Source organism: Chiloscyllium plagiosum, chromosome 15, assembly GCF_004010195.1.
Source record: "Chiloscyllium plagiosum isolate BGI_BamShark_2017 chromosome 15, ASM401019v2, whole genome shotgun sequence".
Classification (NCBI taxonomy): Eukaryota; Metazoa; Chordata; class Chondrichthyes; order Orectolobiformes; family Hemiscylliidae; genus Chiloscyllium; species Chiloscyllium plagiosum.
In genome coordinates, this window is record NC_057724.1 from 16,941,855 (window position 1) to 16,968,813 (window position 26,959).

The 26,959-nt window shown below is 41.0% G+C and overlaps 1 protein-coding gene across 1 annotated transcript in view; it reads right to left on the minus strand.

Annotated features, from left to right (window-relative positions):
- tnmd (tenomodulin) overlaps window positions 1-26,959 on the minus strand; it is a 202,619-nt gene that overhangs the window by 24,725 nt on the left and 150,935 nt on the right. The window contains exons 5-6 of the mRNA XM_043704491.1: window positions 12,133-12,286; window positions 10,208-10,335 (exon numbers count right to left, since the gene is read on the minus strand). Coding sequence (XP_043560426.1) covers window positions 10,208-10,335; window positions 12,133-12,286 — 282 coding nt within the window. The remainder of the gene's footprint in view (window positions 1-10,207; window positions 10,336-12,132; window positions 12,287-26,959) is intronic.

The window sequence follows — 26,959 nt, forward strand, 5'->3', positions numbered from 1 at the left end:
ATTCCCAGCGCACTTCCCCCAAATTCCCTCCCCCCTACCTTTTATCTCAGCTCGCCTGGCACACCAGCCTCATTTCTGAAGAAGGGCTTATGCCCGAAACGTCGATTCTCCTGCTCCTCGGACGCTGCCTGGCCTGCTGTGTTTTTCCAGCACTACATTTTTCAATTCACCTAACCTACAACATCTTTGAATTGTGGGAGGAAACCGGAGTGCCTGGAGGAAACCCATGTGGCACAGTGGCTCAATATTTCACACTGCTGCCTCACAGTGCCAGGGACCTGAGTTTGATTTTAGCCTTGGGCAACAGCTTGTGTGGAGATGGTACATTCTCCCTGCGTCTGCATGGGTTTCCCCTGGGTGCTCTGGTTTCCTCCCACAATCCAAAGATGTGCTGGTTAGTTGAATTGGCCATGTTAAGTTGCCCATAGTGTTCAGGGATGTATAGGAGTGTGTTAGTGTGTTAGTCAGGAGTAAATGTAGAGTAATAGGGTAGTGGACTTACTGGGCAAATGGCCTGTTTCCACACTGTAGAACTGGTATTTTAGTTGTATCATGTTTCTCATTCACTCGAATCATAAATCGAATGTGAAGTAGATGGAGGGTAAACTAGAATAGGGAATAGTTTATTGTGCATCCTCTCAGCTCCACAGTCAGTACTGGACTGCCTCCCCTAGTTCCTGTGCCAAATCACCTGATCCACTCTCTTAAAGGGGTAACACCATACAACTAATGCAGGATGTTGGGATAGCATGCCTACAGCAATACTTATTATAAGTGCTGACTCAATGGGCCAAAGGGCATTTGCTGCACTATGTGACTGGCTCTACCAACATACATAACAGGTTGAGATTCTCAGAACAAGGTTATAGAGGCACCACAGAGTTATAGAGATGTATAGCATGGAAACAGACCCTTCGGTCCAACTCGTCCATGCCAACCAGATATCCTAAACTAATCTAGTCCTATTTGCCAATGTCCCTCTAAACCCTTCTTATTCATATACCTATTCAGCTGCCTTTTAAATGTTGTAATAATACCAGCCTCATTACTTCCTCTGGCAGCTCATTCCATACATGTGCCACCCTCTGTGTGAAAAAGTTACCCCTTACGTCCTTTTTAAATCTTTCCCCTTTCACCCTCAACCTATGCCCTCTAGTTCTGGACTCCCTCACCCCACGGAAAAGACCTTGTCCATTTACCCGATCTATGCCCCTCATGATTTTATAAACCTCTGTAAGGTCACCCCTCAGCCTCTGATGCTCCAGGGAAAACAGCCCCAGTCCATTCAGCCTCTCCCTATAGCTCAAATCCTCCAACCTTGGCAACATCCTCGTAACTCTTTTCTGAACCCTTTCAAGTTTCACAACATCCTTCTGAGAGAAGGGAGACCAGAATTGCACACAATATTTCAAAAGTAACCTAACCGTCAGCCTGGCTTTTATTTCCAATTAAATGAAACACTGAGGGATGATCTAAATGAGGTGTTTAAAAATGATTTTAAAATGTTGAACGCGCAGTTAAAGCCAAACTATTGGCAGAATCTCCCTGGCCCTGAATGATGTGGATTATGGCAAGAAGTCCGGGACAAATGGGTGAGACGTTAGCTGAGATCTTTCTCAATGCTAAGAGCATTGTCCTGCAGATTTCCAGATACCATAATGAGATTCTCACCCAGAGAGTGGAGAGAGGCCAATGAACAGTGATTGTTGTTGTTAGAGACATTGTTATCCTTATTACTACCTAATCTCACCTCGTTAAAACATACTCTCTGATTCTTCCATGTGCTAGACAGAAACTAGGTTCTGAGAATTTCCAAAGCATAAGTCCGAGCAGGTATCTGGTTACTCCAGCCTGCAAACTGCTCCTCTGGATCCCCAGCTGTGATACCTGGCAACAACATCTCAGTGCAGCAGGTGAACATGCCCCACTTGCCTGGATATTGGCACCTGACCTGTGCCAGCCTCTCTGCACTATTAAGGGAGGGATCGGCTGAGATGATAGTGGCTGGTACAGGTGCAGGTGGGGAAAAGGTGAGTGATTAGGCAGAGCCAAGGCCATACAGACTATCCTGGGCTGCTAATCTGGAGACCTGGGTAATTTTCTGGGGACCTGGGTTCGATCCCACCACATAGATGGTGGAATTTGAATTCTGTAAAAATCTGGAATGTAGAGTCTAATGATAAATGTGGATCCATTGTTGATTATCGGGAACAATCCATCTGTTTTACTGATGTCCTTTAGGAAAGGAAACTGCCATCCTTACCTGGTCTAGGCTACATGTAACTCCAGACCCAGTGCAATGTGGTTGGCCCTCAACTGCCCACTGGGCAATTAGGGATGGGCAATAAATGCTAGCCTAGCCAACAATGCCCTCACCTTGTGAATGAATTTTAAAAAACAGCACGATATGTTATCAAGGTTTCCAGAAATCAGTGAAGTGTCAAATTCAGAGAGTTTCATGGAGGTTTCTCTCAGTCAGTTACTTCGTGCAATTCCCACCTGCTCACATCATGTCCACACCACACCAGTGGTGGAACAGCTCACTGCTGTGCATGTCGTATGTAAAGCCCAGCAATGCTGGTCAGGGTGGTGAAGTGGGGATAGGTGAAGACAGATAGAGGGTATGACCTGGTTGGTCAATGGAAGGAATGAATCCAGATGGTGGCTGGGAGGTGTGGAAGAGAAGGGGAAGGGCTAGAAAGGGACTCAGGGGATGGGGAGGGAGGTTATTTGAAATTGGAGAACTCAGTGTTGAGTCCTCCAGGCTGTAGGCTGCCCAGGCGGAAGATGAGGTGTTGTACCTCCAACAGAAGCTGTGGTGTGAAGCAACAGAGACTACCTACCCTTTGTGCTATATCATGTTCGAACCCTGAGTAAGGGAATTCTATTCTTCCCCTAACAGCCAGCTCAGCATAGCATATTGTCCAATGGAGCACCATCATGTGTTAGAAACCCTTTAAACGGCGGGCAATGCTAACTTCTATTGAACAGCAGTAAAAGCAAAGTAAAGACAAAACAAAAACAGGAACACGGGAATAAATAGGACTAATGGTCTTTTGAGCAAAAGCAAATTGATTGATGACCTCATGCAATTCACATCTCCTGACAGTGGGTGGGTCAAATCCTGTCTGCTTTCCCCTGTTTTTGTTTGTCTTTACTTCACTTTTACTGCTGTTCAATAGAAGTTAAGCTTAAATTTTTGCACCCAACACTGCATCACTTCATCATATTGAAAGTGATGTTCTTCCTTCTCAATGTCCTCAACTTCCTTCCTGGAAGGCTGCTGCTCCTTTCCCAGCTCTCTAGCTCCCACCACCTGCTCTCTCTGCCTTCTTCAGTTATGCACAGCACAGTATGTTAAGATTATGTGGCATACTCTGGCTGGTGCGTACTATAAACTTCCCTCAGACTGTTCCGAGCATTGAAACCTCATCTTCAGGAAGCTTATCATCTTGAGATATGGCCATTCAGTTGAAGCACACTCATTTTGTTTGCTACAAAAATGCCTGGTACATTCTGCAGGCATGACCTTGATACAGCACAGTGTCATGTGATAGCATGAATGTGATGGCAAGGCAAGTTGCAGTGAACATCCAGGTAGGTACAAAGTGAGTGAGCACTCAGAAAACAAGCTAAGAGCCTTGAGTTTCACCCTGTTCTAATGCGTAAAGTGAGCGCCAAACCACTATGCAAAGCTACCTGCTGGCAGCATTACAATGAAAGGAGCTAGTGAGCTCCAAAGTGTAGTACTGAAGTGGTGGACTTTATTTGAAGTGAAATGGAGATGTGCCACAATGATTGGTGAGGTTGATGGGTGTCTGATGCCCACGTCTGTGGAGGGGTGTGCAGGCAGTTGCTGGCAATGGAGGTGCTGAAGATCACTAGCCAAAATGGAATCCTGGAGAAGCATTTGGCCAGTTGAAGCCAGGTAGTCTGTCATGTTGGGAATTGTTGGTTTTTCTCTGTTGCGGGGGAGAATAACAATTGCATATAAATGGAACAAGGATAGGTAATAACGACACATTAATGTACGCAAATGGTCTCCTCGCTGCTTATTCACGAGATTCCCACCTCGCCTTTAAAGTTTTGACTGGAAAATTGGATTTTGAACTTTTTAATATCAAGAACCTCCTTTTTTCAATCTTGCTACGTTTTTCCAACTAAATTGGACTATCCATATCATTCAGAGACTGCGAAAATCCTGCCCTTTAACTCATAAGGGCTGAGGATGATGTGACATTTGAGACTGTCCAGATTAAGATCGATACAATTTTGTTGCATAGTAGTATCAAGGGAAACAAACCAAGGTGTATGTGAAGAACACATCAGCCTTGGTCTAATGGAATAGAGCAGGGGCTGAAAGGGATCATTGGTCTCCTCCTGGTTCCTGTGGGTGGGATTCAGGACGCTCCTTGCATGAATAATTTTGTGCTATTTTTCTCAGTGCACTTAACCAATAGCTACTGTTGAAATCTGAGATTCACAGTTAAATTGGATACCTTCTCCCCGAAAGTCAGAAATGAAGAATCAATTCTCCCTTGAAAACTGAAATCGAAGGAAATGAAATGTGACCTTGGTATTTTACAAAGACTGAGTCAGAGCAATAATTTATCAAAAATCTTAGCAAAGCTGATTGAAATGCTTAGTAAATTTGAGCTCCTGTTGTGATTCCCTCCAGATACTTCCCTCATCTCCTGCGTTCTGCAGTCGAGCCAAAACCTGCACTTCAATTGAGGCGTGATCTAACCCATGAAATAAGCTGGGATAACCTGCCGTAAGCAAATGCTGAGCCCTTTCATTATAATTGGGTTGAGACCCACTTTGTCTCGCCTCACTTCAGAAGATGCTTCATATCAGTTATAGCAGATACTTCTGTATTAAGCTCAAATCTTCAAATAGGTTTATTTATGGGTTGTTATTTGTAGCAGGAAACAGTAACAGGAGAGAACTAAAAAGTGGCTAAATAAGCAGCAGTGTGCAAGTAGTTCAGAAAGACTTAAACGAACAATCTATGATCCTTTAGAATGCATGGCAGAACTTGGGATATAACTAAGTCTTTGAAGATAGTGGTTTCAGTTACTTGCTGAATAAGTGTGTTTCGTCTGCTTTTTAATTCAATTACGTTTATGGCCAGACTAACGTAACTCAAAGTGGGGGTGATATTGAATCAAGGTGCCTGTGAGACTTACCATCTGCAGTCCCATGAGGTTACAAGATCAAAACATTTATCACAGACCAGTCAAACGGAATGATCGGATTACACAATGCAGTGAGAACTTAAACTGGGAGCCTGTCTGATTTCCTGCCAAAATAATGAATGGCCAACTGGGGAAGTTCCAAATGGAAAAATGTGCTCCCCACTGCCTGATATATAAATATTTCAAGCAACCTGTTCAGATGGGATTTGAATCCAGATCTTCTGCTCCAGAGACAGGGGCATTACCATATGTCATAAGACTCTATCATTGCATATTTTATATATTTGTGGTACCCTATTCCCACACCACCTCCTCCACAAACAGTGAACAATGCTCCAGTTGGTCTTTAGCCATAGGAAAAGCCCAGTGGAAGTGAATTCTGACTGCAATGGTAATACAAAACTGACAATGACATGCCTGCCATCTGTACACTTTTTGTTTTTATTTGAAATTTAAAAATAGAAGATTAACGAATGATTACCTATTTTGCACAACAAATTTCAATCTCCTCACCCACTGTTTTATCAGAGTTTTGTAGCAGATTTGATTTTTGAGTTAATAAATTGTCTTATTAATGAAACATATATTTTGAATTCTTCACAATACATTAAAGAGAAGATGATGGGCAAAAGCATCCATGGGACTTGCCATTATATAATTGTGATTTTACTTGCGATAGGTCACACTTTCATTCATTTGCTCCAGATTATTGTCAACAAAGCCTCTAATTATCAACTGATTAAGAGATCTAATTTTACTTCAATTCTTCCAGACTGGCACAGTGGTGTGGTATTGAGATATTTCCTTGAGTCGATTAGTGCAGCATGAACTCTGACAAGTCTTAGTTGTGGCTATTTTAAAAGTGCTAGTTGCAAAAATCTGATTTATTTTAAAATTCTGAACCAAATTATAATGTATAACTATGGAAGGCCTGTGCCTTTTCTTTTCAACTGGGTTTGGTTATGATGCTTTCTCATTTGGAAGATAAACAAAAATATTACGATTCAGAATGTTGTTTGTGCTGCCAACTATATCTTCTACCCATATGCATCCTTTTGGGACTTACATGATATAGCATATGTGAGGGTAGGCACCTTTTGGCCTAATGAGTCTTTATAAAATAAACAGAAGTAGTTTACTGCAGGTTGTAAGAACAGGCTACACATTATTGCAAAGATTATTCATGAGGACTGTTGTGGCACAGTGATAGTGACTTTATTGGTATGCCGGGAGGCTCAGGTCCAAGATCTGCAATAACATCCCTGAACAGGTTGATTTGAAAATATCTACAAAGACCATTCAGAGAATCTAGCCTTAGGTCTACCTTTCACAAGATCCTAATCTTCTCTTCAACCAAGTCCTTATGACATCACCGCACTGGGTGGCATTTATTGTAGTCAATGAATTTTTTAACCTTTCAGACCCATTTACAGCATCTTTCCTCAGGTTTTGTTTGATAACTTTTACTGTTATGCATTTATTTATATCCTTACACTGACCACTCACTTCCCCATTACTATCCCAAACCCAAGTCTTTGATTGTTCAAGTTCAGATAACATGGATGAAATAGCTCTTCAGATGCCAGCGTCCCACCGTCAACCACCTTTTATTTACAAATGCAAAGCCTTTGACAATTGCATTGCCTCTCAGTGAATCAGGCACTCTCCTCCATATCCCTGACATTCAGCCTTTTATGTCAGCCAGGGTTCCCTGTTTGAACCAGATTAACCAGCCCAATCAGAGAACTCATATTCAATGGGATCCAGCTGGATTACAATCACTACAGTGGAGGTTTCACTATCTTCCCTGGACATGTTCTCTTTGAACTTGGAAAAGTGGTCTTTTGTTGGCTAGAAGGCAATTGCCATAGTTGTGAAGAATGCATAGGTTTTCTCGTATCTAGTCTTTTGTTACTGGTTTCTTCCATTGAATTCTATGCACCACATTTCCAACTTGTGTCAGAGGATTTTTGTTCTCAATATAGCTGTAGCTCTGTCCTTAAATAGTTTTGTTTTAATGTTAATTTTGATTATTGCAATTTGGATTCTGTCATTTGCCCTCAGTGATTGAATGCAATATGGTCCCATAGAAAACATAGGAAATAGGAGCAGGCTACTTAGCCAATCGGGCCTGCTCTGTTATTCAACGTGATAATTGCTGATCCTCCATCTCAATGCCACACTCCCTCCCCTGTCCATGCCCTTTAATACCTTTAGTCTCTAGAAATGTGTATACTTCTTTCTTAAATATTTTCAGTCAAAGCTTCCAGAGTCTTCTGTGATGGAGCATTACACAGATTTACTAACTTCTCAATTAAGACATTTCTCCTCATCTCCACGTGAAATGGCCTACCACTCATTCTGAGACAGTGATCCCTTGTTCTGGATACACTTACCAGGAGAACCATCCTGACAAGTCCTGCTGGAAGGTTATATGCTTCAATGAGATTCTTGCTCATTTTTCTCAAATACAGTAAATGCTGGTCCAGCTGACCCAATCTCTCCTCATACCACAAACCTGCCATCCCAGGAATCATTCTGGTAAACCTTCGCTGTACTCCCGCAACTGCAAATGTATTTTTTCTTAGATAAGGAGGGCAAGATTTCTCACAATGCCCCAGATGTGGCCTTAAAAAGGCCCTTTACAACTGCAGTAAGATTTCCTTGCTCCTGTACTCAAAACCTTTTGCAATGAAGGCCGACACACTATTTGCTTTCCTAATTGTATGCTGCACTGTGTGGTGTTTGCTTTCAATGACTAGTGTACAAAAACACCCAGATAGCTTTGCACATCCACATTTCTGAATTCAGCCATTCTGATTTCTACCAAAGCGGACTACTTCACACCTAACCAGGTTATATTGCTGCCACCATGCTTTTCCCACTGAACTCAACTTGACCTGAAGCCTCTGTATGACATCCACAATTGCATGTAGTTGCATGTCATTAATTTTAGGTCTGTGTCTCCCAAGCCCTCATAACATCATCAGTGTGGGCTAGAGGAACAACTTATTGAAATCAAACAAGTTTTAACTCTTTGTTAATACTTAATATGGGTGGCACGGTGACTCTGTGGTTAGCACTGCTGCCTCACAGTGCCAGGGACCTAGGTTCAATTCTATACTTGGGTGACTGTCTGGGTGGAGTCTATGCGGGTTTCCTCCCACAGTCAAAGATGTGCAAGATAGTTGGATTGATGATGCTGTCCACGGATGTGCAGGCTCAGTGGGTTAGCCGTGGGAAATGCAGGGTTACAGGGATACGGTTGGGGGTGATTCTGGGTGGGATGCTCTCTGGAGGGTTGAAGTGGAATTGATGGGCCAAATAGCCTGCTTCCACACTGTAGAGATTCTATGATTCTTTCAGGCCCCTCCTGACCCATATGGAACATATCTCTTGAGAAGCTGAATGGAGCAGATTCAATAGTAATGTTCAAATGAGAATTTTAGACTTGCTGGATTTGAAGAAATTTGCAGCTCGATGTGCAAACATGAGGAGGTCTAATTGGACAGCTTTTCCAAAGACACATGATGAGCCAGATTGCCACCTTCTGTGCTATAGATACTGTGGTTGGGATTTTCTCATTTTCAGACTAAAGCAGGAAATTGGAGACTTTCCTGGAGAGAATCTGCAGGATTCACAATTAATCAGCCTTTTGATTGGTTGCTTTCTTCCAGAGCAGTAAGCTCTACTAGCTGATAGTGCTGGCCAGTTGGAGGTCAACAGATCTCAGCTTCTGGAACACCATCACCTAGACTCCCAAATGGAGAGGGATTGGGAGGTGGGGGGGGGGGGGGGGAGGTCAGGCAGCGAGGAAGTTCCATCTGCCTGGAAGTGAGGACAAAGGTGCTCTGTCAGAGATTAAGCCCCTGTCGATGGTCTAATCTCTCAGCCTTGCACAAGTTAGTGCAGGTTGAGAGAGTTGCCTCCTCTTCCCAGAACTGACAGCCTTCCCACACTTTTTTCCCAGTCCAATAGGCCAACTACTTTCTCATCCTGTCTGGAGCCGAAATGACTGCAGCCCTGATGGGAAAAGGCCCTTAAAGTCATCATTAATTAACCACTTGAGGACCCCAAATGGTGGCCATGTGGGAAAGCCAATCCTGACCAGAACGGAAATCCTCTGTCGTGGAAAGGGGCTGGATATGCACCCACCCATTGACTTTCCTTTCCCAACAGCTCCTCTGCCACGTTTGAGGAGTGAATGATTGTGGCCAATGATTCTGTGCTGGATATTTTATAACTTGACCAGGCACAATGGAGAGGTAATTTACAATGATTTTAAGTTCACTTGCTTCGTCACAAAAGTAGGGTTGTGGTTGCTTCTCCTGGTAATGCAGATTGATTTTGAACAAAAGCAATCTCAAAACATAATTCATCATTATTGCCTTGTGTTTACCAGCTAATTTAGCTGCAGGTGCACAGACAGTAACTGGTCAATTAACTACATACATTCAGCAAGACATCCCAAGAGAGAAACAGATGTGGAAATGAGCAAATATTTATATTGTAGCTGAATACAACTCATGTAACACATAACAATACTCAATGAATCCTCTGTATTTAGTTGCTGATATTCCAAACCATGTGATACAAAGTCATTAAATGCGTGCTCTCAGGTAGATTGAAATGAAATGTTAGCACTGTTTGGTAAAACTATATGTCCTGTGAGTTTGTGCAAAGTAAACAATTTACTATTCATGTATAACGAGTGGATACTAGGTAACAATTACCTTCAATCTGGTTCCAAAGTCTAACCTCAAGTTTTAATCAGAAATATTATTCCTGCTCATAGGAGTGTGTCATGACATGGCTGAACAGGTTGATTTTTACAAAAATGAAATAAATCAATTTACAGATGGGATTAATACAATTATATTACATATAGGTCATCTATGTTATTAAAGGTCTTACACTGTTTGAATCACAGCACAAAAGGCAGTTTCCTTTTTACACAGAATGACTGAATATTTGTGAACAGACAAGATTTTGTTTTGCAATGCACTCACATAGTCATTCAGATCATCATCATCCACAGAACGTGATGGACGTTTTCTGTTGGGTTCGGTTTCTGAGTGTGTAGTGAATTCATCTTCTTCGACTTTCTCTGGTTCTCCAAAATCATAAAATCCTGGGTCTAGAAAGATACAATGCTGAATTAGAGCAAGTGTTCTGCCCATTTGTTGATGTCGATGCAAAATATTCATGAGATCCCCCAAAGCTATTTTCTGATAAATACAAGATATATATTCGTGTCCTCCAGGTGTTATACAAGTATGTGAATAGAGATTGACTCTACTGGTACACTGGCACAATTTATATGTGGAAGTTAGAAAGTACTGACTTAAACGTTACTTTGCATCAGTACCCTGCTGTATAAGGTATATTTGGCATTTGTTTTCAAATATCTATGTTTTACTCAAAAACATTATGATAATTGTCAAAGTAGAACCTAACATGTTTTCATTTCAAAAGATGTTTCTCACTCTTTTAAAAATTAATTTCATCCTGTGGAGAAATGGGTTTTGTTATAGGAAATATTGACACTCAGTTCCAGTCAACAAAAGCAGTTATTTCATTACGACAATAGGGGGATTGAGCATGGTGGAACAGAAGATTGAAACATCAACATCTTTTGTTCCCAAAAAAAAGGCATAACCATAAGTGACTTTTGTCTAGATCAGTAGCAATCTTTGAGCAGTTGTCTGTTAATTTGTAATCAATATAGCCTCAAAGCTTGCCTTTGGCACATCCATTATAGATTTATGAAAATAATTAGCGGTTTTCAATATCTTATGCTTTGTGTCAGGTATCAGTAGTTCTTGGGTCAATATTCATTCAGTGATTTGAGAAGAACATTTGTAGAGATACATAGCATCATGGCTTTTTGAAAAGTCTATCCAATTAGACCCATTTCCCCATCATTTTTCCTGTAGCCCTGCAATTTAAAAGTTACCACTGAATCTTCGCCCATGAGCCTATCAAGAGATCTCCAATTGAAAAAACACTCATTACCAAAGCCAGTACCAATCATCAACAAATAGAATACCTTCCATAAACTAGAATAGTTTGAATACTGTAAAGTATAACTTATTTGCGTTCTAAGTTATTCACACTCTTGAATATTTTCCCTACATATTTAACATACCATAATAATAGTTACTTGCAATGCAGACTCCTTGAAACCCAACTAAAGCCGTTAGAGACAAATGACACATTTTAATTTAGGAATGACAATAGGGGACAAGCATTTAAACTTTGATTTGAAGACAAGCATTTAAACTTTGATCCTGTGTTTTAGTGGAAGTGTGACTCACTTAAAAATGCAAGTGTAAAAATGATGGGAAAAGAATTGCTAGATGAACATGTTGAGTGTTTGTGCATTAATATTACCCACCATTTTCTTCATGTTTATCTGCCATAAAAAGGGAGAAGAACGGATTACTGTGAGTGAACTACAAACCAAAATCTAATTTACAGATTTAATAAGTAGAAATATTTTGACATTTGCTCTTTTAAAGAAATGTTATTTGTCTGACTACCTTGATTATCTTATTTCTTACTGATGGATATTCTGTATTCATTATATAAGATGCAATATAGATGGTAAAATGAAAATATTAAATCTAGCTCAGGAGTTATTTTTGTCAATAATTTTTACTTTCTCATTATCATGATTACATAACTCATTAGGGAAAGAGGCAGCCATTCAATTTAAAATGTACAAGATATTGAAGCAATGATACAGAAGTAATGATAGGAAATTAATTATTGATGTAATCAGTCTGCAGATGCAGTTTTGTCTCATAAGCATTGTATGATTGAACAAACTTACTTTAACATATCAATTTATTAATTACAAAATAGGCTCTTTGATGCAAACAGAAAACTGCATGCCAAATCTTTGATAGCTTCCCTTCTATGTCTTTTTTACCTTTCAAATATGATGGACGAAGCCAATAAATTGGAAGATTTCCACACACTTCCAGGACTTTTGAATTCAGCAGAAAACGTTGGTCCTTAATTGGGTGTTCAGCTGCCACCCAAACAACAGTTTCATCAAACTTCACTGGCATCATTTCATCTTGCTGTTAAAATAAATGGCGTATGTTAATCTTTTTTTTTGTTAATAGCAAAACAAAAGCAGGAATTCATTTTTTTTTTCATTTGGTGGTTTCATCTAAAGTTGAATTGCAGAAAACCATGAATTTATTAACAGTACAATAAGAGCAAATGACAAGAATAATTAAATTCAACTTCAGTTTGAACATATGGTGTAATATAATTGTTTTTTTCACAAGTACTGATTAGCAGAATTTCATTAGGAAACTTTGTGCACTAACCTATTTTTCATCATTAGGCAATGCAAAAGAGGACATAAAATGGCATATCTATTATGATGTACTTTTCTCAGAACAGACCTTTAGATGCAGTTACAGTACAGGTGCCAATCTGAGAGTTGATAGCAGTGTTTGTGTGACAGACGTGAGTTATATCTTTGACTGTACTGGCAAGACAGCTCCATGCAAGCTGGAATCATGCAAAACCCATGGTAACTGACATTGTCTACTCACTGATGTGGAAAAATCACCAAGATATAAAAAAAAAGAGCTGTTGATCTAGTAGTTACCACCCCAACAGCCTCATCAGCAAAGGTAATGAAGGTGATACTGACAATGCTATTAAACAGCATGTACTCATAATCAACCTGTTCACTGATGATCAGTTTGAATTCCACTAGGATCAAAGGGGAGGCAATGGCCTAGTGGTATTGTGGGACTGTTAATCCAGAGACCTAGATAATATTCTGGGGACTCAGGTTCAAATCCTGCCATGGCAGATTGTGGAGTTTGAATTCAATAAAAAAAATCTGGCATTACAAGTCTAATGATGCCCATGAGTCCATTGTTGGAAAAACACATCTGGTTCACTAATGCTTTCTGGGCAACTAGAGATGGGGTATAAATGTTGGCCTAGCCAGCAATGCCCTCACCCCATGAATGAATAAAGAGGAAAAAGGATCACTTGGCTCCAAGTCTCCTTACAGCCTTTGTCCAATTCGGGACAAAACAGCTGAATTTCAGAGGTGAAAGTAACTGTCTATGATATAAAATCACCATTTGAGTAGTTTTGACAATAAGACCATTTGGGACAAAGATGAGGGGATATTTCTTCATCCAGACAGTGGTGAGCCTGTGAAATTCTCTGAAAGCAAGTGAGGGCAAATCATTGAATGTTTTCAAGAGGCAGTTATATATAGTTCTTAGTGCTAAATGCATTAAAGTGTATGGGGAGAAAGTAGAAAGAGGGTACTGAGTTGGATGACCAGCCAGAATTATACAGAATGGCAGAATAGGCCTACTCCTTCCCCTATTTTCTTTGTTTTGGCCATTTTATTGCACCTTTCTGAATATCAGCCCACAGTCTCCATGTTACAGCATGTAACTGTTTCTTAAATGTATTCTGGCCTCAACAGTTCTTTCTGGAGATCTGTTGAGGTAACTAATTATCCTCTAATGAATTACTTCTTGGCATCTGTTTGAAACATTCCTTCCACAATTCTGAACTTGTGTCCTCTAGTCTATCTGCATAAATGTTGTATGCAAATGTTTTCTCAATTTAATGTATTCCTACTTCTGTTCAGTTCCTTTTCAGGCTGATGAGCCTGCATCTCCAGTCCTTGTTCTTAATTCAGTCTTGAGAGACTAAGCATCAGTATTATTTCTTTATTCAACATCAATTGAATTCTAGGGCACAGAGCTCACCTCTCCTCTCCCCGGTTTTTGTTCATTAGGACCGAGAGGGAGATTCATTTATTTGAAGATGTCTGTGTTGATTACTGCTCATAAAAAAACTAAACCCTAAACATACAAGATTCTGTGAATGCATATTAGATCCAGGTTAAATGGCTGGACAAAACTGTTTTCTATTTAGCTTATCAGCTCGAGTCAGTTGTCATGTTGAAAACTGAGCAGTCAGTGAGCACACAGAACGATTTCACAAACAGGACTGAGGTAAAAACTAGATCGTCTTCTTTCAGTTATGGTAACTGAGTCTGAATTTTGACCAGATCACTAGGTTTTAGTCCCTTGCTCTCGTTCAAACATAACATTGGGCGATCTTTTACATTCATCGGAAAGAACAGAAAGCACCTTGGTTTAATGTTTCATCTGAATGATAGCATAACCACCAGTGCAGTAATCCCTTAGTAACATGTCAAACTTCGATTTTTCTGCTCGAGTTCTAGCATGGAGGTGCAACGTCTAACCCAAATTACCCTGGAAGCAAAGTATCTCAAAACATTGAACAGGAGGTGAAGTTTCTTGCTGCTACTTTGTAAGAAATCCTTGAGTGGTTTTCCCTGCTAACCAAATGCAGTCAGGCCACAAAGATGTTGTGCCTACCACCCAAAAGAGGAATGTGATATCTGAGTTTTAATGCTGGGCCAGGTAAGTAGGCTGTATATCTCAATGACAGACACACTGTTTTAAATATTGACCGAACATGGGGAGCTTCTAAGTGATAGTGACATAGAAAATGGAGGACAATGATAGTTGGAGCATGGCTTTCTATAAATAGGCAGTAAAGTGGCATCAGAGAGCTTTGATGGGCTGGAATGATGGATATGTCCATAGGTTAGAATGGGATCTAGAAGGGCCATAGGAGTGCTTGGGGGGGACATAGTGTCAGCAAGCTACCACAACCAAAAATTGGACATTATACATTGGCCTAGAGCTGGAGAAAGCAGACTTAACAGAAAATTTGCTGAAAATGTGTTGCTGGAAAAGTGCAGCAGGTCAGGCAGCATCCAAGGAACAGGGGAATGGACGTTTCGGGCATAAGCCCTTCCTGTTCCTTGGATGCTGCCTGACCTGCTGCGCTTTTTCAGCAACACATTTTCAGTTCTGATCTCCAGCATCTGCAGTCCTCACTTTCTCCTTAACAGAAAATTAGCCAAACTAACTTCAACAGCAGCCAGCAGCTTCCAGCTACAGAGAACAGTGGAAACCAAGATCAAAGAGATTTCAGAGGTCCAAGAAGAACAGGTTGCAACTAGCCTCAGGGTTGTATGTTGGGGAGGTGTTGAGCAGGCTTTCTGGCAATCCACTTGTCTGAGCATGTGCACTTTACACTTCCTGGCATGGCAACAGTGAAGAGTGTTGGTGTGACCCCATTGGATGATTTGAATCCAGCTCATGACCCCATTGGCCAAAGGCCAAAGAACATTGTGGAAGTGTAATGGGGGATAAGAACAAACTCCTGGAAACTACCCCCTCAGTGAAGACTTCATAAAGATTCATAGCGAAACTCGTAGTAATACTCATGGCAGAAGATTGTGCAACAGCCCAAGAAGATCCAGGAGAAGATCCACCCTGACCTGCAAGACCCAGCTTTGTAGAATTCAGCTAGCATCGGAGAGGAAGGAGATTCCAATGGCTGATCTCAAACACGTGGATCGTTGCAGATAATATTCTTTTTCGGACATCGATCCAGATGGAGAGTAAATATAGTGGGAATTTGGGAAATGCTCATATGGCATTTTTAATGAGGAATATTTTGTTAATTAAATAGAGTTGAATTGCAGATCGAATTCTGTATCCCTTTGTTCCTGACAAGAGAGCTTTGGTAAAGTGTTATTAAAACATAAACTGGGTGAAGTATCCAAAACACAGACAATAGGGTGATAAAGGGAGAGGCCATAGGGGTGGGCAGAGAGACATTAGGTGACATGGAGCATATGATTTGACATGTGGTTGGCATAGATGTGGCATGGCTCGGATGTGGGAGTGATGACATAGAGTCATAGAGATGTACAGCATGGAAACAGACCCTTCGGTCCAACCCGTCCATGCCGACTAGATATCCCAATCCAACCTAGTCCCATCTGCCAGCACCCGGCCCATATCTCTCCAAACCCTTCCTATTCATATACCCATCCAAATGCCTTTTAAATGTTGCCATTGTACCAGCTTCCACCACTTCCTCTGGCAGCTCATTCCATACACGTACCACCCTCAGTGAAAAAGTTGCCCCTTAGGTCCCTTTTATATCTTTCCCCTCTCACCCTAAACCTATGCCGTCTAGGTCTGGAATTGCCAACACCAGGGAAAAGACTTAGTCTATTTATCCTATCCATGTCCCTCAATTTTGTAAACCTCTATAAGGTCACCCGTCAGCCTCCAATACTCCAGAGAAAACAGCCCCAGCCTGTTCAGCCTCTCCCCATAGCTCAAATCCTCCCAACGTGACAACATTCTTGTAAATCTTTTCTGAACCCTTTTAAGTTTCACAACATTTTTCCGATAGGAAGGAGACCAGAATTGCACGCAATATTCCAATAGTGGGCTAACCAATGTCCTGTATAGCTGCAACATGACCTCCCAACTCCTGTACTCAATACTCTTGACCAATAAAGGAAAGCATACCAAACGCCTTCTTCACTATGCTATCTACCTGCGACTCCACTTTTAAGAAGCTATGAACCTGAACTTCAAGGTCTCTTTATTCAGCAACACTCCCTAGGACCTTACCATTAAGTGTACAAGTCCTGCTAAGATTTGCTTTACCAAAAATGTAGCACCTCACATTTATCTGAATAAAACACCATCTGCCACTTCAGCCCATTGGCCCATCTGGTCAAGCTTCTGTTGTAATCTGAAGTAACCCTCTTTGCTGTCCACTATACCTCCAATTTTGGTGTCAACTGCAAACTTACTAACTGTACCTCTTATTCTCGCATCCAATTCATTTATGTAAATGACAAAAACTGGGGGATCCAGCACCGATCCTTGTGGCACTCCATAGTCACAGGCCTCTAGTCTGAAAAATAACCCTCCACCACCACCTTCTACCTTCTGTCTTCTACCTTTGAGCCAGTTTTGTATCCAAATGGCTAGTCCTCCCTGTATTCCATGAGATCTAACCTTGCTAATCAGTCTCCCATGGGGAACCTAGTCAAATGCCTTACTGAAGTCTATATAGATCACATCTACAGCTCTGCCCTCATCAATCTTCCTTGTTACTTCTTTTAAAAAAAACTCAGTCAAGTTTGTGAGACATGATTTCCCATGCACAAAGCCATGTTGACTATCCCTAATCAGTCCTTGCATTGCCAAATACATGTACATCCTGTCCCTCAGATTCCCTCCAACAACTTGCCCACCACCGACGTCAGGCTCACCAGTCTACAGTTCCCTGGCTTGTCTTTACTGCCCTTCTTAAACAGTAGCACCACATTAGCCAACCTCCAGTCTTCCGGCACCTCACCTGTGACTATCGATGATACAAATATCTCAGCAAGAGGCCCAGAAATCACTTCCCTAGCTTCCCACAGAGTTGTCACATACACCTGATCAGGTCCTGGGGATTTATCCACCTTTATACATTCCAAGACATCCAGCACTTCCTCCTTTGTAAGATGGACATTTTGCAAGGTGTCACCATCTATTTCACTACTCTCTATATCTTCCATATCCTTTTCCACAGTAAATAATGATGCAAATTAATCGTTTAGTATCACCTCATTTTCTGTGGCTCCACACAAAGGCCGCCTTGCTGATCCTTGAGGGGCCCTATTCTCTCCCTAGTTATCCTTTTGTTCTTAATGTATTTGTAAAAATCCTTTAGATTCTCCTTAACTCTATTTGCTAAAGCTGCCTAATATACTCTTCTAAGGATTCACTTGATCTATCCTGTCTACACCTGACATATGCTTCCTTCTTTTTCTTAACCAAAACCTCAATTTCTTTAGTCATCCAGCATTCCCTATATCTACCAGTCTTTCCTTTCACCCTGACAGGAATATACTTTCTCTGGATTCTCGTTATCATATTTCTGAAGGCTTCCCATTTTCCAGCTGTCCCTTTACCTCTGAACATCTGCCCCCAATCAGCTTTTGAAAGTTCTTGCTTCATACCATCAAAATTGGTCTTTCTCCAATTTAGAACTTCAACTTTTAGATTTGGGCTATCCTTTTCCATCACTATTTTAAATCTAATAGATTTATGGTCGCTGGCCCCAAAGTGCTCCCCCACTGACACCTCAGTCACCTGCCCTGCCTTATTTCCCAAGAGTAGGTCAAGTTTTGCACCTTGTCTAGTAGGTACATCCACATACTGAATCAGAAAATTGTCTTCTACACACTTAACAAATTCTTCTCCATCTAAACCCTTAACACTATGGCAGTCCCAGTCTATGTTTGGAAAGTCAAAATCCCCTACCATAACTACCCTCTTATTCTTACAGATATCTGAGATCTTCTTACAAGTTTGTTTCTCAATTTTCCTCTGATTATTAGGAGGTCTATAATACAATCCCAATAAGGTGATCATCCCTTTCTTATTTCTCAGTTCCACCCAAATAACTTCCCTGGATGTATTTCAGGGAATATCCTCCCTCAGCACAGCTGTAATGCTATCCCTTATCAAAAATGCCACTCCCCCCTCCTCTCTTCCCTCCCTTTCTATCCTTTCTGTAGCATTTATATCCTGGAACATTAAGCTGCCAATCCTGCTCATCCTTGAGCCATGATTCTGTAATTGCTATGATATCCCAGTCCCATGTTCCTAACCATGCCCTGAGTTCATCTGCCTTCCCTGTTTAGCCCCTTGCATTGAAATAAATGCAGTTTAATTTATTAGTCCTACCTTGTCCCTGCCTGCCCTGACTGTTTAACTCACTTCTGTTCTCAACTATACCAGTCTCCAATTGATCTCTTTCCTCACTATCTCCCTGGGTCCCAACCCCCCACCTTACTAGCCTGAATCCTCCTAAGCAGCTCTAGCAAATCTCCCTGCCAATCTAGTCCCCTTCCAATTTAGATTCAATCCATCCTTCTTGTACAGGTCACTTCTATCCCAAAAGAAATTCCAATGGTCCAAAACTGTAAATCCTTCTCTCATACACCAGCTCCTCAGCAATGCATTCATGTGCTCTATCCTCCTATTCCTGCCCTCTCTAGCTCGTAGCACCGGGAGTAATCCAGATATTACTACTCTCAAGGACCACCTTTTTAAATTCCTGCCTAACTCTCTGTAATCTCCCTTCAAAATCTCAACCTTTTCCCTTCCTATGTCATTGTTTCCAAAGTGGACAATGACCTCTTGCTGGCCCCTCTCCCCCGTGAGAATATTCTGCACCCTCTCTGAGACATCCTTGATCCTGGCACCAGGGAAACAACACACCATTCTGCTTTTTTGCTGCTGGCTACAGAAACATCTGTCTGTATCTTGGATTAGAGGGTCCCTAACACAATTGATCTCTTGGAACGCGACATATCCCTCATTGCATTGGAGCCAGTCTCAATGCTTTCTCATTGCTTCTAACTGTCTCTCCAACCGATCCATTCGATCTGATAAGATTCACAACCAACAGCATTTATTGCAGATATAATCCGCAGTAACCCTTAACTCTCTTAAACTCCCACATCTGACAAGAAGCGCATATCACTCGCTATTTTTGCTCCTTCACAATCTACAGACCAGAAAATAACACCGTTATTCCTCTACAAAACACTGCCTCAGGTTAAATTAATAGTTACGGCTTATAAGTTTAATCAAGAGACATATCTCAAAAAACATATAATCAAGAAAAATCCACTCTACTTACTTCTGCAGACTTTCTGTAGGTCCCACTTAAAAACAATACTTACCTGATTCTGTGCTGTGAACTTCGCCCAAACAGTTCCTCCAAAATTAGTTGTGACTTTCACTGTTTGTTAATTTTCCCAGACACGCTCCGATATCCAGCGATATATGAATTCAATCAGCAAAGGCAGTAACTGCAGGTTCACTGCTGTGTCAGTTTCTTTCTCTCTCTCTCCTGCACTGACCTCACCATGTGCTTCCTTTGTCTGTTCTTCTCCCTTTTAAAACTGCTGTTGTTTTGACTTTTTAGTGTGAGGGATGAAGCTTTTAGATCCATACTTTTTTCATTAAACCCCAATATAGTGTTCGTGTCCAGAGGGAGGTAGTTGTGCCAACACTGATCATCTATGCCTCTTCCATTTGGACAGATCACCAGTGGCAAGCATGACCAGCAGCCTGCCGGTATGGCTGTGCGGAAGAGCACCTCAGAATTGCAGTACTGATAGCATTTGGGTTTTGGCTGAAGCACCAATCTGCTAACAATCATGGCACTGCAAGACATAAAATGGATGCTGTGTGCCAGCACAGAGAAAGAGGAAGTAAGTAGCCCTGAGACACAGCCTGATCTAACCTGTGAGCTGAGCAGCTGCTCCTGGGTGTGAAGTGTCCTTGTAGCGACCTTTCAATGCCAGTTTATGGTATGCCCTGAGTTGCAAATCTGTGTTTATTAGGCATCCTACAAGTGGATCAGACAGGTGCAATGAGGATCCATCCACACAGTTGGCAACCAGCAGATGCCAATCTCTGTGGATGAGGGGCATGTGCAGCAGGTGCCCTGAGATGCTGTTGCTTGCTGAGCAACCTGGAGGCACATCACAGTCAATAGCGAGCTGAAGATACCAGGCACTCGCTCAGATTTCTGTTACGAGTCTCATTGATGCCCAGTTTGTTTGGTGCATTTAGTAAGAAAGGAAGCTGCATATTAATGAGGTGTGATATGCAATTAATAATCCCCTTTGAAAGGCAACTTACCCACTGCCAAGGAAGAAACTTGCCTCGACGCCTGGCTAATGCTTAAAAGATACAGCATTCTGATGATGAAATAGGTCTTACCAGACTTTTCATGTGATTCTGCCACAGCTTATAGAGTCATAGAGTCATAGAGATGCACAGCACGGTCCAACCCGTCCATGCCGACCAGATATCCCAACGGCCATATCCCTCCAAACCCTTCCTATTCATATACCCAACCAAATGCCTCTTAAATGTTGCAATTGTACCAGCCTCCACCACTTCCTCGGGCAGCTCATTCCATACACGTACCACCCTCTGTGAGAAAAAGTTGCCCCTTAGGTCTCTTTTATATCTTTCCCCTCTCACCCTAAACCTATGTCCTCTAGTTCTGGACTCCCCCACCCCAGGGAAAAGACTTTGTCTATTTATCCTATCTATGCCCCTCATAATTTTGTAAACCTCTATAAGGTCACCCCTCAGCCTCCGACGCTGAAGGGAAAACAACCCCAGCCTGTTCAGCCTCTCCCGATAGCTCAAATCCTCCAACCCTGGCAACACTGTTATGTCATTTACATCCTTAAGTGATTCTGCCTGAGAAGTCTACAGTTGTCTTAATAAAGCATTTACATTATTCAAATGGATCTCAGATCAAAACAATAAGTAACAAATTGAGGTCTTAAAGTATACTTATATTTTTCAGATTAAATGACAGGCTTAAAATGTAAAACTAGTTTAAATCTCTACCCAGGTCTGCCATGTTGCCAAGGGAAACATTGCAGGGAGGTTTACTTTGATTTTGGGTTTACCTGTATGTTTCCTCATATAAGAAGGCAATATTTTCCAGGAAACAGCCTTTGAGAAGCAGAGAGTTGTTCTTAGAAGCTGCCGAGCAGAAGTAAAGGACAATGAGAGGCTAGGGTACTTCTGCGTTAGCGTCTCTAAGCAAAAACCCTGAGGTAGGGTGCCCACAAAACCTGAGGTGCTTAAGGAGAGTTGGATGGTTGTTGAGATGCAAGCTCATGGGAAAGACCCCAAGCAGGTCTTACACCTTGGAGAATAGGTGGAACATTGAGGAGAATCAAAGCAAATTCCTGAAAGCTGTGATGCAACTTGGTTTGGTCTCAGCAGGGTGAAGGAACCCTCAAGATCCTATAACTTACAGGGAAGCTCTTCTGTTGAAATAAAAAGAGAACAGGGAATGTCCTGTTGAGATATCAGGAATAAGGAATAGATGTTTCTAAACAATATTGTTAAATTAGCAATATTTTCTCTGTTTGACTCTTGTAAAGGTTTTTGCTTGAAATGTGAAATCATTGCGATGTACTTCTTTTCAAGTAATAAATGGGAATGGGAGTTCAAACTACATCTTAAAAAGATTTACTGGGTCCCCTCGAGTTCATAACAACATTCCACTTCCCTATGAATGTCGAACTTATAATCAACCCAGCACTTGTTTGTTACAGCACCTCATTCCAAGGACATGGTGCTGACACCTCAGTCAATATCTGTAACTCTTTTATTTGCTGCTTCTGCAACTTCCAAATAGCTATGGTCTGCGCATGCTTCGTATATTGACTTTCAAAATGCAGTACATTGCATTAATCGATACTGAAGCTTCTTTTCCAAATGCAGTGCATATTCTCTCAAGCCGTTTTGACTGCTTTAATTCTCTCAGCCAAAGTTGCTTCAAGTTTAGTACCATCTTAAGAGTCAATTACTTACCTCTAAGACTATAAGTCTGGGTCCAACATGAACAGGGAGCTCCATGGATCTTAAGGCACCACATTGGTGCTATACACCTTCTCCCAATCTCTCTTGCTTCTTTTGTAATCTAACTTCTGAGAATTTAATTTGTAAATGTGCAACAACATTTGTGAAATAGGTTTTTTTCAAACTTTTGACTACATTGTAATACATGCTTTGAAAAGTATGGCTATGGCTCTATCCTTTGCTGTGTGGCTTTTTACTCTTCTCGAATAGGAAGTAACATGACTGAGTGGAATACAATTGGTACCTACATGTTTTTGATTTCATAAAAAAATTTTAATGGCCTGAATAATGACTCAAAAATGCATTCTATTTTTATAAAACCAACAGGTACACTTTTATGTTAATGTAAATTCTAGCAGAATTCTTACAGCCTTGCTGGCAGTAAATCAGATCATACATTTGTTAATGGTGTTATACCATGCAATACATAATCTATTATTCCATTTCATTTGGCCAGCTCTGTCTCCTTAACCTTAAAAGTTCAATTGATGTAGAAAGGAGGTGAATTACTTATTAATAGCTGATGGTGATGGGAGTTTCCACATGGATAGAGACTGATCCGCAGGCTCCAGCATGAAATTACTGCATTTTCTTCAATAGCTGTAGAACTTGGAAGTATGGTATTTAAAATATGATAAACTGGAAATTTATACATAACTGAGTGGAGCACCCACATCATAACTTGGATGAGATCACTGGATTATAACTATTCAAGTATTATATAACATGCAATTTGTATATCCTTTTGTTGTGGTACAGCAATATTTAAGCCTACCTACCATTTTATGCTCAAAAATATACTTTGAGCAAGATGAGCTTGAATTACTCTGTTCCTTAATTGTTTACTATGGAACCTTTGCAGATTGGAAATGCATTTTCCAATGGGATTAAATTGCTAATTGTTGTACAGAGTTTGTGAGAAATATAACAGGACTTACAAATACAATAGCAAATTTGATTTAAAACAGATTGAAATGTGGTTCTTGCTGCATGTGTCAGGAATATGCAAAAGGGTTTATCCATTAGAAATCATCCGGTGGTGATGGGTACAATGAAATATTCTCACCAACACTTTAACTTTGACAAGGTGATGTTGAAGAACACCAGAATGAGAAATTTACAATTCATATCAAGGGCAAAACTGAAACAAAGGTAAGGTTAAGCATATTTTCTTAAAGAAAGAGACGAATACAATTAAATGCTCGTCAACCATGGCTTTTCAAAGGTCTATAAACTCTGACAATCTCGCGGATAAAATCTAGCAATTCTGTTCAGAAGAGGACTTTGTGACACAAAGTCAAACTTTAAAGCTTTGATCCATCATTCGGAGCATTTCTGTCAGTCGCAAGATTTTTTTTGTACAGAAAGGATTGATTTAAAGAAGGGTCACTCACAATTTAGCACATCCACACATGAAAAGTGCTTGTTAGAGGAATAAAAGACCTTAGTAGTATCATTGTGCAGCAAGAGATGGATAGAGTAAATTAAGTAATTTGTGATACACCTTTGCAATTGAGGTGGAAAATTTACTAATAGGCTTTCGGTCAGCAGAATTTAGCCATATTCTGGCTGTCGAAATAAAATGAAGATACATTCCCCCCACTCCAAAAGCCTCCACTCCCCCTCACCTGAAACACATCCATCCCCCAGTCTTCACTTCTGTAAATCACTCCCTTAGAATGGATTTTATCAATGCTAAATTTGAAGCAGGTCATCTCCCATCAGTCAGAATAGAGCAGATTATTTCTTAGCACCCAATCCATCTGGATGTCCCAGTTAGCAGTCCTTATATCAAAATTGGGTTCCTATGTGCAGTGAGGGACAGCATGATGACTGAGGCCTTCCACTGAGGCATGAACCAATGGGAGCAGGTGTCTATTGTCTTATGCAATCTTTCATCAATAGCACCTGTGCTAATGGATATCTTGCTGGAGAGATTTGGTACCCTTTCCCTTTTGATGCAATAAACATGAAAGGGCTGGAGAAAAATGGATGATGCTGACTTCAGAGTTTTATTTGATTATGCTTCTGTGAAGTGTAATAAAAATGTTATAAAACTGTAATCTTCTGTTTATTTCTGCATTTATACTTTTTCTGTAAGCTTGATCCAGGAGAGGAGGATATTCAACTTTATAAGCTGCTTGTTCAACTGCATAGAAAATATGTTCTGTAAAGGCTGGCAGGAACAAGACCTACCAAATAACAATCAACTGGCTTTCAAAGGTGTTTCAATTATGTTAAATGAGGCTGACACCATGAAAAATATAGATTTTCTTTGCTGCAGCTCACTGCTTGTAGGATTTTGTATTCCGATTTCAAATCAGGATGATGGCTACTTTCAGTTTGACACATAATATATCAAGAACATTGTCACCAGCTAATTATAAGTCTGAAAGAGCAGATGCAATTATTATAACCAAAATCATTAGAGAAGTAAAGCAGTTTAAGGCCTTTCTCATGAAAATAGGACAGGCCGGGCAGGGAGGATTTGAAAATCAAGCAAAGTTTGTGAGATTTAGTCACTGGTGACATAAGGACAGATTTGTCTAGATGTGTGCTTGGTTATAAATAACACAGAGCTGTTTATGTTAGAGTGGAAGCTCCCAGTCAGCCAGCAAAGGAACTCAAACTAGTGGTTAAGACTTTTTATTCATTCGTGGGATATGGACTATTATTTATGGTCCATACCTATTCAAGCTCTAGAAGATGCCTTTTTGAATATAGCTGAATGACTTACTAGGCCATCTGAGGGGTCACGTGTGGGTATCCAGAGTGGGATACAGGACAGGCTGGATTTGGATGGCAAACATTCTTCCCTAAAGGACATTAGTGAACCAGGTATCAACTTTGCAGCTCTCAGCTCCCTACCCTGAATGAGCAATGTTCTGGAATGGCTGAATGAGCATATTGAAGCTCCTGGACTGATATTGGAGGAGTCTCTTGACTTACTGCGCAGGAACCCCATCACTGATGACTGTTTCCCTGGACTTCACTGAGGTACACTCCCCTGGACTTTGGGGCAAGGCTGTTTGTTGCTGCACACACAATGTGTTTCCCACACAAGCTGTTGGCACATGACGCACATGTGAAACCAAGGCAGAAATGAGCTATACAGCAAGATGCCCAGCCTTTGACTGATGATTGCTGACCACAATGACAAGCTGCATGCTTTGTGCCTGCACTTAATAGCAAGGTAATACAACAGTACTGCCAGCCTTGAGGCTGAGGGGACAAATCACATAAAGGCAAAACAAAGCAGGAAAGCTGTGATTATCGAGGAAGAAGTCAGGTCAGTGGATGCTAAAGATAGTGAGCAGCCTTGAGACGCAGCCTGGTACAATCTGTGATTTGGGTGCCTGCACTTGCATGCAAAATGTCCTTGCAGCAGCATTCCAATGCTAATGCCATTCCACTCAGTTGCAGCACAGAAGTGCAGATGTGTACTATAAGTGAATCAGAGATGTCCACATTGGCACAGAGATGCTAGCCGGTGTCAGATATCTGTGTCCATGGATGTGTAGCCTGAGACCAGGAGCTTTGCCTGAAACATTGGTGTCCAAGTTGGCAGTCTGGAGGAGCAAGAGTCAGGCCGGAATTGTCAGGCACCTGCTCTGACATTCGTGTGGGGAAATTCTAGTTTTTCTGTCCTGTGTTTCAATCAGAAGTTGCATATTAATGAGGTGAGATTTGCAGTTATGGGGGTGGTAACAACCAATAGTTTCCACTCATTGACCTCTTGCCATTCCCTAGCTAGAATCTCATGCCAATGTTCCGAATGTTGCTACCAATGTTAAGATCAAGGCCTAGCTTGATTTCTCATATGATTCTTCCAGATTTCTTGCCCATATCATTTGCCCTGGGTGTTTGAATCTGATGTTGGACAATTCATTGAGTGCTGCTGTAATGTATCTCAGCTGACTGAATCTAGTAGAAACCATAGTAAAAACTACATATGCTTAACATTATTTCAATATTGCAGGCTCAAAGCCTACAACATGCATGAACTGCAATACACTGCAAGGCACAAATGAAACATTTGACACAAACTCACTGCAAATTACGTAACAAAGGAAACAACTAATTCTGTTCATGCAAAATCATTGTTTACTCGAGTGATTTCATTTTTGAATTTAGTAATCTAAAATACAAAATCATTCAGCAGTAAATAAAATTATATTTCTTTTGTATGATCAAATCCATATGGATTTTAGCAATTTGTTTGACAAGATTCCACATGGTGTTACTGTTGTGCCGCCATAGTCTTACCAGATCATAGGGCTTGCTCTCATTTGAGAGAAGCGACTGGTGGTGATTTAACCTGAGGGCCACCAGTCCTCAAGCGAGGGATGAGATTGAGAAGCAGAATCCTTCATGGTTACTTCAAACCGGTGG